The sequence below is a fragment of the Plasmodium vinckei genome (assembly GCF_900681995.1).
Source record: "Plasmodium vinckei vinckei genome assembly, chromosome: PVVCY_11".
NCBI classification, from domain to species: domain Eukaryota; phylum Apicomplexa; class Aconoidasida; order Haemosporida; family Plasmodiidae; genus Plasmodium; species Plasmodium vinckei.
The window spans coordinates 804,337-816,819 of NC_051303.1; the positions used below are offsets into that span (position 1 = coordinate 804,337).

General features: G+C 24.2%; 4 protein-coding genes across 4 annotated transcripts; 1 reads left to right on the plus strand and 3 right to left on the minus strand.

Annotated features, from left to right (window-relative positions):
• Positions 1–1,300: 1,300 nt before the first annotated feature.
• On the minus strand, positions 1,301–2,623 carry PVVCY_1102340 (MEI2-like RNA-binding protein, putative; the record flags this gene model as incomplete). The annotated part of the gene is made up of 1 exon (XM_008626143.1): positions 1,301–2,623. One exon carries the CDS (start codon positions 2,621–2,623, stop codon positions 1,301–1,303), a length of 1,323 nt encoding a protein of 440 aa, XP_008624365.1.
• A 1,209-nt stretch (positions 2,624–3,832) lies between these two features.
• On the minus strand, positions 3,833–5,823 carry PVVCY_1102350 (superoxide dismutase [Fe], putative; the record flags this gene model as incomplete). Its single annotated transcript, XM_037634540.1, has 9 exons — positions 3,833–3,891; positions 4,060–4,119; positions 4,228–4,347; positions 4,482–4,625; positions 4,804–4,845; positions 4,936–4,980; positions 5,099–5,189; positions 5,391–5,569; positions 5,754–5,823. The coding sequence occupies 9 exons, from the start codon at positions 5,821–5,823 to the stop codon at positions 3,833–3,835; spliced, it is 810 nt and encodes a 269-aa protein (XP_037490632.1).
• A 1,478-nt stretch (positions 5,824–7,301) lies between these two features.
• On the plus strand, positions 7,302–9,176 carry PVVCY_1102360 (conserved Plasmodium protein, unknown function; the record flags this gene model as incomplete). Its single annotated transcript, XM_037634541.1, has 3 exons — positions 7,302–8,472; positions 8,569–8,952; positions 9,052–9,176. 3 exons carry the CDS (start codon positions 7,302–7,304, stop codon positions 9,174–9,176), a joined length of 1,680 nt encoding a protein of 559 aa, XP_037490633.1.
• Positions 9,177–9,383: 207 nt separating this feature from the next.
• On the minus strand, positions 9,384–12,173 carry PVVCY_1102370 (ATP-dependent RNA helicase SUV3, putative; the record flags this gene model as incomplete). The annotated part of the gene is made up of 1 exon (XM_008626140.1): positions 9,384–12,173. The coding sequence occupies one exon, from the start codon at positions 12,171–12,173 to the stop codon at positions 9,384–9,386; it is 2,790 nt and encodes a 929-aa protein (XP_008624362.1).
• Between the last annotated feature and the right edge of the window lie 310 nt (positions 12,174–12,483).

Here is a 12,483-nt window from a genome sequence, read left to right on the forward strand (position 1 = left end):
TTTGTTTTTTTTATGACTTGTTCATAATTTTTTTTTAATTTTTCCTTTTTAGCTGTATTTTGTCATTACTCTTTTTTTTCTTGTCCATAATTTATCAGTAGTGGTTTACTAGGTTATTAATTTACAGTTATACGTGTGTACACATATATAAAGATTAGCAGCACTAGACACTTTTTTACACATATTATAGTTTTTCATAAAATATGCATATTATTATGTATACAAATTAATGTATAATTTATTGTTAAGATAAAATACAAGCTAACCAAGTTATATTTTATTACCATTTATCTCCATTCCCATTTTAATCATATGCATGTGCATTATATATAATGGTTATGTATATACAATTTACCTTACTTGTTCATATTAATTTGTAAATAAAATTATGAACAAATAAATAATGCATTAATAACAATTTGGTTATATTTCTTAACAAATATAAGCATTATATAGCAACTTTATTCATTAAATATCACTAATTTGTAATTAGCTACTAATGTAGTTTTTTTTTTGCTTTGTTGTGTATACATCAACATTTATATATAAACATGTATTAAAAAAATATGTTAAGCATGTTGTGAAAGATATAAAAATGGAATAGTTTATTAAATTATGCACACATACTTATGTAGTTGCATTATACATGCTCACAAAATGATGCCCCAAATAACTTGTGGACATATATAAGAGGAAATATCAAAGAGGCACCAATTTAAGGTTAAAAAACAAGTAATAGCAAATAAGCAAAATGACAACAATTGTAATAATAAATTATCAACAAATTTTACACAATTTTATTTATAAGCATCCATATGCATAGTATATAAAGCAATATATTAAAAAGGGGAAAATAAATATACAGGGGAAATGAAATGTATAGAGAAAATATGATTATCAATATATATGCAAATTTATGTACCTGCAATATAAATACCTCTCATTATTTATACACACCCATATATGGATATACATAGTATAGGATATCAGAGCTTCATAACTCGGGTCATCATTTCACATTTATTATTATGTGAATAAAAATAATAACAATAATAATACACAAATTAAAACATGTAATAAAAGGGAAACACATAGCCTGTTTTCGAATTAGTAATAGTAGCCATTTTACATAATGAAATAAATGTTTAAAACTAAAATGGTATAAATGGGTATACATGAATAGGGATGGAGAAATAGGATCATATGTTTTTTTTTTTGAAAGTCATGCGTAATAACACGAGTTTTCTATGCATATGTATATAAAACAGATTATCATAGTTGTAAAATTTTATAAGGAGTACTAATATTTGTGTGATCGTAATTTGATAGCTGGTAGTGGACCATCTGATTCAGGCCATGAAACTGATATTCCGTTTTGAAAAAGTATAGGTTTATATTGAGGGACAGATATAGTCATAATTGCTGAATTTCTGTAATGTTCAATATTAGCCTTCAATCCTTGTACTCTTCCCCATGTAACAGTGCATATTTTATTACTTTTAAATGCATTTAATTTATAATTATTAAAAAATTTAATAAACAGTTCAGCATAATGAGGATGTATAAAATTAATAAATGCATAACCAACATTACATTTGTTTCGAAAATCAATTGGCAAATAAAAAAAATCATATAAACCTTTAAAATGCTCATTCATAACATCCATTAGCATATTTTGTGTATATTTATTTGGTATATTCCTTAACATAACTGTTGTAAGAGCATTATTATTATTACTATCTAAATTATGAATATTTAATATTGTTCCAAGAGGTATGGATTCTTCACATTTATATATAGTATCATTTGCATTATTATCATGATTTTCTTTATTACAAATAAAATTATCATAATGTACGGTGCCCATATTATTATTCTGAACATGTGCATGTTCTATGCAACTTTTGTTTGACACTGAAGGAATAGATATAAAATTATTTAATTTATGCACACATTTCTCTCCATTATCATCACTATTATTGCCATTAGTTTGGTTAGTAGAAATTTCTTTACTTCCAATTGTCTGATAACTACATTTTCTATGTTGCTCATAAGGACTTAATACAGTATCCTCTATTTTTTTATCATTATTAATAACAGATTTATTATTGGAAATATTAATTTTTTTTATACAATCTATTAAATCATTATATTCATTTGTTATCGTTTCATTGTCTTTATCACTTTCACAATCAGAATAAATATGTATCATGGTAGACATTGTGTTTAATTCAAAATCTTCTTCTTTTTTTTTTTTTAAAAATTTCATATTTTGTTCATTCAATAAGCCATATTTTAATATTTTTTTTTCATTATTACATTGCTCATAATTTGGGGTATTGTTTTGCTTAACATTTGTTGTCAAATATTCAAGATCATTTTCTGCACTATTACATGTATCACCATCTTTGACATAATTATAATATTCCTTTGAAAATCTACAATTATTTTCATTAATAAATATTTTATTTAATTTATCAAGTTGATTATTACTATTCCCCTTTTTATTATAAAGAACATATGGGGATATATATGTATTTTTTATATGCACAATTCTTTTATTTTTTACTCTCTTATTTATGTCTTCATCTTCTAAGTTTATATTTTTCAAATTCATATTCATTTTTTTTTGTATCCTTATTTATATTTACAACTTTTCTATATTCATGCGTCAGGATTATTTTAAGTCTTATTGTCTCTTTATATGTATATATATATTTTTTGTGTGTGGTGATTAATTTTTTTATGTACTTGCATATTTTTATGTTTTTTTTCTGACCGGCAAGGTAATTAAAATATAGCCAAATTATATCCCAAAATAAAAGTAAAATTTATAAAATTATTAAAAAATATCTTAAAAATATAGCATTATTTTTCTTTTTTTTGACATTAAAAAATGTATAAAATATACATATTCTATATTTACCCTTTTAGAAGAAAAACCATGTATTCAGAATTTTGCGTTGTTAATGTTACACTATTAATGGGAGTAATGTAATAAAACAAATAGAAAATGTAGTTAAGTTGTATAATGAAAAATACCATAGTATTGGAAAAAAAACAGCCAATTATGAATATATGAACAATGTTTTTTTTTATGAATTATATATTTATAATATTCTTAAATTAAATGTTTTTTTATTTGTTATGTATAATAGTTACAACAATAAAACTAAAGTCAACTTAATATTAAAGCCGCTCTTCCAAAAAGGCACATGAATATGCATACCCAATATATGCATGTGTACACACGATCATATGCATATATATAGAAGAGATATTTATTAAAATAGCAAATATAATAAACAAAAAAAAAATGAATAAAAACAAAAGGAATGTAGGGAATACACCATTTTTGTATTACATAATATTCACAGAATTTCTAAAAATATTTTTAATAATAATATTTTAATAAATTTACATGAAATATGTATATACATATATTTTCTATAGCATGGTGTGGTGGCATATGTAATTAAAAAATTTATGAACATATGCTCAGTTTAAATTTGTAATGGTTGTAAAAAAAATAATAAATGAAATGTTTTCATTTATGCCATATCTTCTCTTCCTCTCTTTATATAGATATTTGTATTACATGCTGAATGATACCAAAGCATCAGAACGATAGAAAAATAAAATATTTTATGCCTATATAACAATTTTTTTATAATTTATAAAAATTACTAAACATTAATTAATACTGATTATACATATATAATGTCCATGAGGGAATAAAAATATGTTTATAAAAAGGAGATTGCCATTTCAAAATATTATAGGTAACGTTTATTTAAAGAGTAAAATACAAAACGTTTCTTAAATTCTTTTCCTAATTTACAATTGATAAATTATAATTGGCAAAATCCCAATTAATTTTGGAAAACCATTCTGAAAAAAATAAAAAAAAATATATTATATATATAGCCCAAACAGGAATGGAAAGGTGCCATAGTTTTGTTCTAATTTCATCAAAATCCCATTTGTCTAAGGTAATAGCCTATGATACTGTGCAGAAATTAGTATATATTTTCACTTTTTTTAGTTTTCTTTTTATACCTCTTATATAATCAGCTCTAGAATTTCTATAGTCCACATAATAGGCATGTTCCCATACGTCTTCAAAATGGAAAGAAAAAAAAATCAGCATACATATCCAAAGGAATATATGTATATACATTTTAATAGGCTTTATTATATGTTTGTTTCCTTTGTATTCTTCCTTACCTAATGCTAGTATTGGGTGGCCAATCTGATTTTTAATTGGACATTCGGCATCATGCCCTTGATAAATTTGTAATTTATGGTCTTTAATTACTAGCCAAATCCAACCACTTCCAAAATGACCTATAATAAAAAAAAACATGTCACAGCAATAATAACAAATCATAGGTATTTATTATGTTAAGCACGATGAAAAATGTAAAAAAATAAAAATAAAAGAATGTCAGACACATATGCTATTTATTGGGTATAATTACTTGCTGCCTCCTTTGCAAACTGTTCTTTAAAATTTTCAAAAGAAACAAAGGATTCATCAATTTTGTTTTTTATTTCGCCATATGGTTTTCCCTCTCCATTGTTTTTCAGTGCCAACCAAAAAAAGTTATGATTAAATATTTGAGCTATTAATAAAAATAAGTATATTTCAAAATGTAAATTGTACATAAAAAATATTGCATGTTCATAATTAATAAGGATATTATATGTATATGTCATAAAATAATTGGTATTTTTTTATTTCCACTTTATTATGTTCAATTAATTATTCATATGTATTTGTGTGTAAATATGAAAATATACCCGCATTATTATAAATTGGTCCATCGTATTTTTGCATTATTTCTATAACATTAAAAGGACAAAGAAAATCGAATTAATATATGTATATATTTTGTGAGTGTGTGTAAAAATTTAATAATATTAGTTGTTTACCCTCTAACGACATGTTTTTTAACTCAGGATGTTTTGTTGCAAAATCTTTGAATGAAAAAATTATAAAAAAATATCAAATGAAAACAATAACTTGAACTGTGGAAGGGTACTATTAATAAGGTTGCATGGATTATAATATGTTTTTCATTTTTTTATTTTATACCATTTAAATTTTTCACATACGCGGCATGATGTTTACTGTAATGATACTTAATTCCTTCCTCACTCAAAAATGGTTTCATTTCTTGAGGATTCTACAAATATCAAAAAATATATCAGGCATATGTATGCATTTTGTTATACATAATTAGTTTATAATTATTTTGGCTAGTAGATTAATATAATAAACCGAAATAAAAAAAAAAGTGTCATAAATTACATGCACTGTTCATATTTAAATATGTGTGTGTATATTATTGAACTTTTTTGTTAATTTTAGTATTTTTTTATCATACGAATGGAAGTTTCATTAAGGAAAAAGGTTTTGCATTCCACAAAGGTGTTACTCCCCATGCTTCATACAGACTATCATTTGTCTTGGTTAATTTTGTATGAATAGCTCTAGATTTTGATAATGAAATTCCTTTGAAAGTTAAATAATTTAATTTAATAGAACTTTTTAAATTGGAAATCTCTAAAAATGGACATAAATTAGGAAGTAATTTATTTAAATATATACATATATATGTATGTGTATTATTAGGCAAATAAAATGTTAAAGACAGCATGATTAACTAAAATTGTCTCGATTTTGTAACTATCTATACACGTATGATGAACATATATATATTTTTTTTTTTCATTTTTTTTATGACAACCTTTTATACATTCCCGTTTTCCTACACATGCTATGCAAAAGAAGACCAAAAAAAATGTAAAAAGAGGCATTTCTATTTTTGGCAAAATATGTTATGTCTATATAGAAAAGAACAAAACTCTTCTACAAATAAGAAGTAAAACTTTCATAACATAAATCTTAACACTTTATTATTAAGTTTGCAAAAACTAATGTCATAAAAAATGATGGGATATTAGAAAAATTCCATAACGAAGAAATTTGTTATTTTTTTTTATCTTCAATTCAATGTATTAATTATTTTTTAATATGTTTCTAAAAATTAGCTGATACACACATGTATATATACTTTTATTTTTTATATATAAAATTAAGACCCTCAAAAAATGTTAGGATATATTATGTTTTTTGATATTATATCTTTAAAGGAAGCAGATTTCTAAACTTATAAATAATTTGTAAGTTTTATTATATATGGTAATAATTTTATATTTCTAATATCGAAAAAAACGAAAAAATATATTTCGAACAAATGTTTTTTTATTCAAATTATTTCTTTTGTCGATATATTTATAACTTATACAAAAAAAAAAATACAATATATTATGTATATACGTATGTACTATATATTTTGCTGTATAGTTTTTTCTCCAAGCTACAAAATTATAAAGCACAGTATGAAAATTATAAAATAAGAAAATTTTTTTAATTATTCATAAAAATAAGAATTTATATCTTTTTATTTTTGTTATATATCATACTGGTATTATATTGAAGTTAATGACAAAACCAAAGTTTTAAATCTATAAAATAATATTGGCAAAAAATATATTATACATATATATAATTACAGCGAATTAAAAAACTGTATCATAAAAAATCCTATCCAGTTCTTCATCATTCAAATATACTAGTACCATTATAAAATATTTTTGTTTTTTTTTTAAATTTCATTTGTATGATATATTAAAAATTATTTGTAATTTATAGGAAATAAAATAAAAATAGCTCACTGTTCATTTTGTTTTTTATAAATTCAAAAATTGTTCTATATACCAAAAAAAGCAACACAATTAGCTGAAGATTTTATTTAAAAAAAAAAAAAAATAATAAAGCTAAGAACAATAAATAGTGATAAAATTGTGACAAAGTAGTGACAGACAGTTTTGCAAATGAATATTGGACGGAATTATGTTCCCAATTGAATTGCAATTTTTTATAAAAACAAAGTTTTCAGTTTAAATAGTTTCCCCATATGTAAATATCAATTAAGTCTATACATATACATAATTATATAGATAGCCAAAAAGGCGGCAAGCTAAAATAAATAAATTATATTACCTGAACTGTTCATACGATTTTGTAAAATAAAAAAAAAAAATTATTAATTATTTGGTTATTTAAAAAATATATGCTAAAATTGGTAGCAAATTATGGCTATGGATGAGTATGCATGAGTATGAAAAAGTAAGAAATAATAAGAAGAGTAAAAGAAATATTTTGAAAATAAGTTATCGCAAAAATAGCGACTTATTTTATTAATATTAGTTTTTTTACGTCACCTGATAAAATGCATTACGATCCTTTGGTAGCCCTATCTACATTATCACCGATAGAAAAATTATCGGATGAAAATTCCAAAAAGAAATCAAGATGGGGAAATAATGCAAATAATTCTTTAGAAAATAAAGTTGTTCCAAGTAAATGGGGAGATGAAAATTACAAACCATATTTACCATTACCATTTGTCGATTTCCCACCAGGTTTAACACCTTCACAATTAGATCAATTTTTAAGGGAGCAAAGATACGATGAATTAACAAAAAAATTAAATAAAGGAGAGTTAGAGCATGTCGATCCAGATATAAGACCTGCATCACCTCCACCAATTTATGATAAAAATGGAAATAGAATAAATACTAGAGAAGCTCGAATTAAAAATAGTATGATTGAAGAGCATCATAGATTAGTTGAATATTTATTAAAACATGTTGAAGGTTTTGTAGCTCCTTCTAATTATAAACCTATTAAAAAAATTCGTAAAATTGAAATACCAATTGATAAATACCCAGAATATAATTTTATGGGATTAATAATTGGGCCAAGAGGTTGTAATCATAAAAGGTTGGAAGCAGAGAGTGGAGCACAAATAAGTATAAGAGGTAAAGGTACACAAAAAGAAGGAAAAAAAACAGATCATCAAACAGATATTGAAGCAAATATGCCTAAACATGTTCATATATCAGGAGATACTGAAGAATGTGTTGAAAGAGCAGTAAGTTTAATAACTCCATTGTTAGATCCTACACATCCATTACATGAAGAATTTAAAAAAAAAGGTTTAGAACAATTAGCATTAGTAAATGGAATAAATTTAAATCAATTAGAAACACAAAGATGTGCAATGTGTAATTCAACAACACATTTGACACATGAATGTCCAGAAAATATGAATATACAAAATTTTAAAAAACCTGAAATAAAATGTAATTTATGTGGTGACCATGGTCATATAACACTTGATTGTAAACTAGCCAAACAAAATAATTTTATGAAAAATAATTTCGACCCAGCTAATATACCTGCACCACCACCCGATGATGGAATGACTTCTACCTATGACAGAAAAAATAATTACCCTTATATAAATAAGCAAGATAAAACACAAATGGATATGGAATATCAAAAAATGATGAGTGAATTAAATAAGGATTGGGATGGCACTAATAATAATCAAAAAGGTAACAAAAAAAATAACACAAATAATTATTCTTCAAATGATAATGCAAATATAAATGATGGTTATCCATTTTCTTCAAATTCTAATAATTTTTCAGATACATCAAATAGTAAACATAATAATAAAAATTATGGTCATAATATGATGCCACAAATGAATATGAAAAATATGAATAATCCTAATTTTATTCCACTAGGAAAAAGTAATAATTCATTTAACGATGATTTAAAAAATGTTGGTCATCAAAATTATTATAATACAAAAACAGGAGTAAATAATAATGACAATGAACAAAATTTTAATGCAAATATGAATTATCAAGGGATGGCTAATATGCCATTAAATCCACCATTACCAATGTTACCAAATTTTTTTAATTTTTCTCCATTTATGAATACTGCTTTTCCTCAAAATGGAGCATTGCCATATCCCAATGGCCAGCAAATGCCCATGGACCCCATGTATATGCAGGCCTTTCCTGGTAAGCAACAGTTTGCAATTATATTGTGGATGGCAAGTTTTATCATGCTTCTTACGAATTGTTTTTTACTAATGTTTTAATGAATTTTCTCCGTTTTAGGGTGGCCGCAAATTCCTATGAACTATTCAGAGGATTTCCTGGCACAAGCTGCTGCGCCTGACACCAATCCCCCACCTCTTCCATCAGAAAATGCAAACCCCCCCGAAGAAACAAATGATATGTAGAAATTTTAATTATAAAAAAATAATAAAATAAATTTGAACAAATGGAAATATATACATAATTGTATGAAGAGGCAATGCTTATATATTCTCTGACAAAAATACACAAACCATAATACAATTAAGTGTATGTGTTTCATGTTTCCGAAGTTTTAAAAACACATACATGATTTTTTTTTTTTTTTGAAATTCAGTAATATGTGAAGAATTTTAGTATCCTTCCTCCTTATTTACTGGTTTTGCTAGCAAATTAACAATTTGATTAGAAAACTTTTTTTTTATGTCATTTACCATTTTTATGTTTTTATATACACTAGGAAATTTTGTATATAACCAGCAATACAAATCAATTATTTCATAATAAAATTCTAGTATTTTTATATATTCATCAAAACCCACATTGTTTTGAGTATCATTTCTTACACACACTGGATAATTTAGTTTATTGTGTGCGTTATTATATAAATCCATAAACATCGGATTTGTTAAATTTGAATAAAAAGGAAATAAATTATTATATGTTTGATAATTATCATTTTGTATATCCTTCAAGTTAGAATTTATAATATCTAAACTATTATATGAAGCTGAATAAATAAAATTATTATTGGAATTAATTTTATCCTCCCCACAAGAATGTTTATCATGACTATTGAAGTAGTAATTGTTTTTATAATCATTATTAACATCGTTTGGTGAGTTGCCATTTTTATTATTCGGATTGCTTTCCATATGATTTAACATTGAAAACATATCATTATTTATACATTCAAAAAAGTTAACATATCCTAATATACTATGTGACATAGCAAATGTCCTTAAAATATTTATCATAATTATATTATTTATATTGATAGGGGATATTGCATATATAAAGAGTATATTTTTATCTATATTTATATCCTTTAAAAATTTAGCAATAAATATAATTTGATTATAATTTTTTGTTAAAAAAAAATAAGAATCATTTAATTTTAAATAATCAATCAATATTTGTAATATTTCATATAGTTCAATTTTAGCTTTATATTCAAATTCTAATATTTTACTCAATTTTTCAATAGTATCAAAGTTTGGAAAATATCCTGCCCGTAAAGTAGTACTACTATTTTTTTTATTATTATCAATATTATTTTGGCTAGCTGAATATTCTCCTTTTTTTATATCATCACTATATTTATCCATATTATATAATACATCATTTTTCATCTGTTCATCTAATGTGTTAGAATTTATAGTACCCAATAGCTGATCGCATGGTATATTACCAATAGATTGATCAACCAAATTATTTAAATCGGTATCTTCCTTCATGTTATTTAACTCATAATAATTTTCATCGTCATTACCAATTAACTTTTTGACATTTTTATTTTCAAAAAGATTTTTTAAAATTTTCATATCTTCATAATTTACACACGTAACAAAACCATCACTCGAATTTCCTGAACAATTTTCATCAAATCTTCCAGCCCTTCCTGCTATTTGTAATATTTCAGATACATTCAAATATCGGATAATATCACCATCATATTTTTTTAATGAATAAAATATAATTCTTTTTATTTTAATATTCAATCCCATTCCAATAACATCGGTTGCTACTAAAACTGTTTCTTTTTTGTTACTTCCATGATTGCAATTTTCTATATCATGAATTTCATTTTTTATATTGCTATCACTGCTTTTGGCTAGTTCGCAATAATAATTAAATAACTCTATTTGTTTTTTTTTCGACTCAGGGGGTAAAGTTCCATAAATTACAAAAACACGTTTGTTAAGTTTTTCAAGTTTATTTTTCAATAGCATTATGTTATTTCGTGAAAAGCTTATTATACAATCACCTGTTTTAACATCGTCTAGCGATTGTACATTTTTTTCTAATTTTAACTTGTTCAGGCGTTTAAATCGTTTTATTATGATTTGGTCATGTAAAATGTCGGACAATTCTTTTATTAAATTAACAATATGTTCACTACCACAAAGATATATTTCTTCGCATTTTAAATTCATTAATACATGAGTCCATGCATAACCACGTATACTATTATTAATCATTTGTATTTCATCAATTATTGCACAATCATATTTTTCATTTAATGGTGTCATTTCAATTGTGCACACTGTGTGTGTGTTGTTAGCTTTTTTAATTATTTCCTGACCTGTTAATAAATTTGTACTCTTTTTTAAATTTAATAATTTTTTATGTATTTCCCATGTTAATAATCTTAAAGGGGAACAATATAACCCGTTTTTTGAATCAATAAATTTGTTGAAAGCTTCATGTGTTTTTCCACTGTTTGTTGGCCCAACATAAAGATATAATTTTCTATTCAAGTTGTTTTTCATTTTTCTAATTTCATTTATTTCGGTAAAATCACATAATCTTTTAATATGTTCATAAAATAGCCATTGTTTATGGTAATATCTTTTTATAAAGTTTAGAAAAATATTTAAAAGTTTTTCATACGAATTTAAATAACATTTATTCTCTTCTATTTTCGGACTTAAAACATGATTATCATTAGAATCGTTATTAAGCATTTGGTCATTCTCTTTGTTCACCTTTGCATTATCACTACTACCAATACAGCCATTACTACAGCAATTTGTATTTATCTCTTTTGTAGCTAACTCCCTTAAGCTCATTAAATTATTTTTATCATTTTTAATTGATTCTAAAAAATGATTTCTCACATCCGTATCTTGTAGAAAAAACAAGGGAATATTATAACGATGAATAATATTTCTAACTAATTCCTTTTCATTTATAATTTTAATCAAAACATTTCTTATTTTTAACAGTTCTTGCTCATTTAGCATTACATACTGTTGTGCTTTTTTATATTCTTCATTTATTTTTTCAAAATATATATTAGTATTACTCATATTTCTTCGACATTGTTGTAAAATTAAGTAATTTACATTATTCTGGTAATACTCTTTTTTGATTTCTCTTATATAAAGATTTAAGAAGCATTTTCGAATATCTCTTATCATTTTTTTAGTACGTTTCGATACATAATTAGTGGGGATGAAGACAGAAAATCAGCTGAAAAAAACATTGTATCAATTTGTCACTTCCTTTCTTCTTTCTTCGTACCTCCTTAAATGCGCTGGCTAAATTTTTTACAGTTAGCCACAAAATTGTTAAAAATTGGAACTCTTAAAGTTCTTCATTTTATAGGTAATATGGTTAACCTACCTGATTTTTTATAGCATCATGATTTTCCCATTGTTCACACTATGTGATATATAAGCCAAAATATGAATATTCTGCAGTGTACCTTGTATTCATTACTCTATGAAA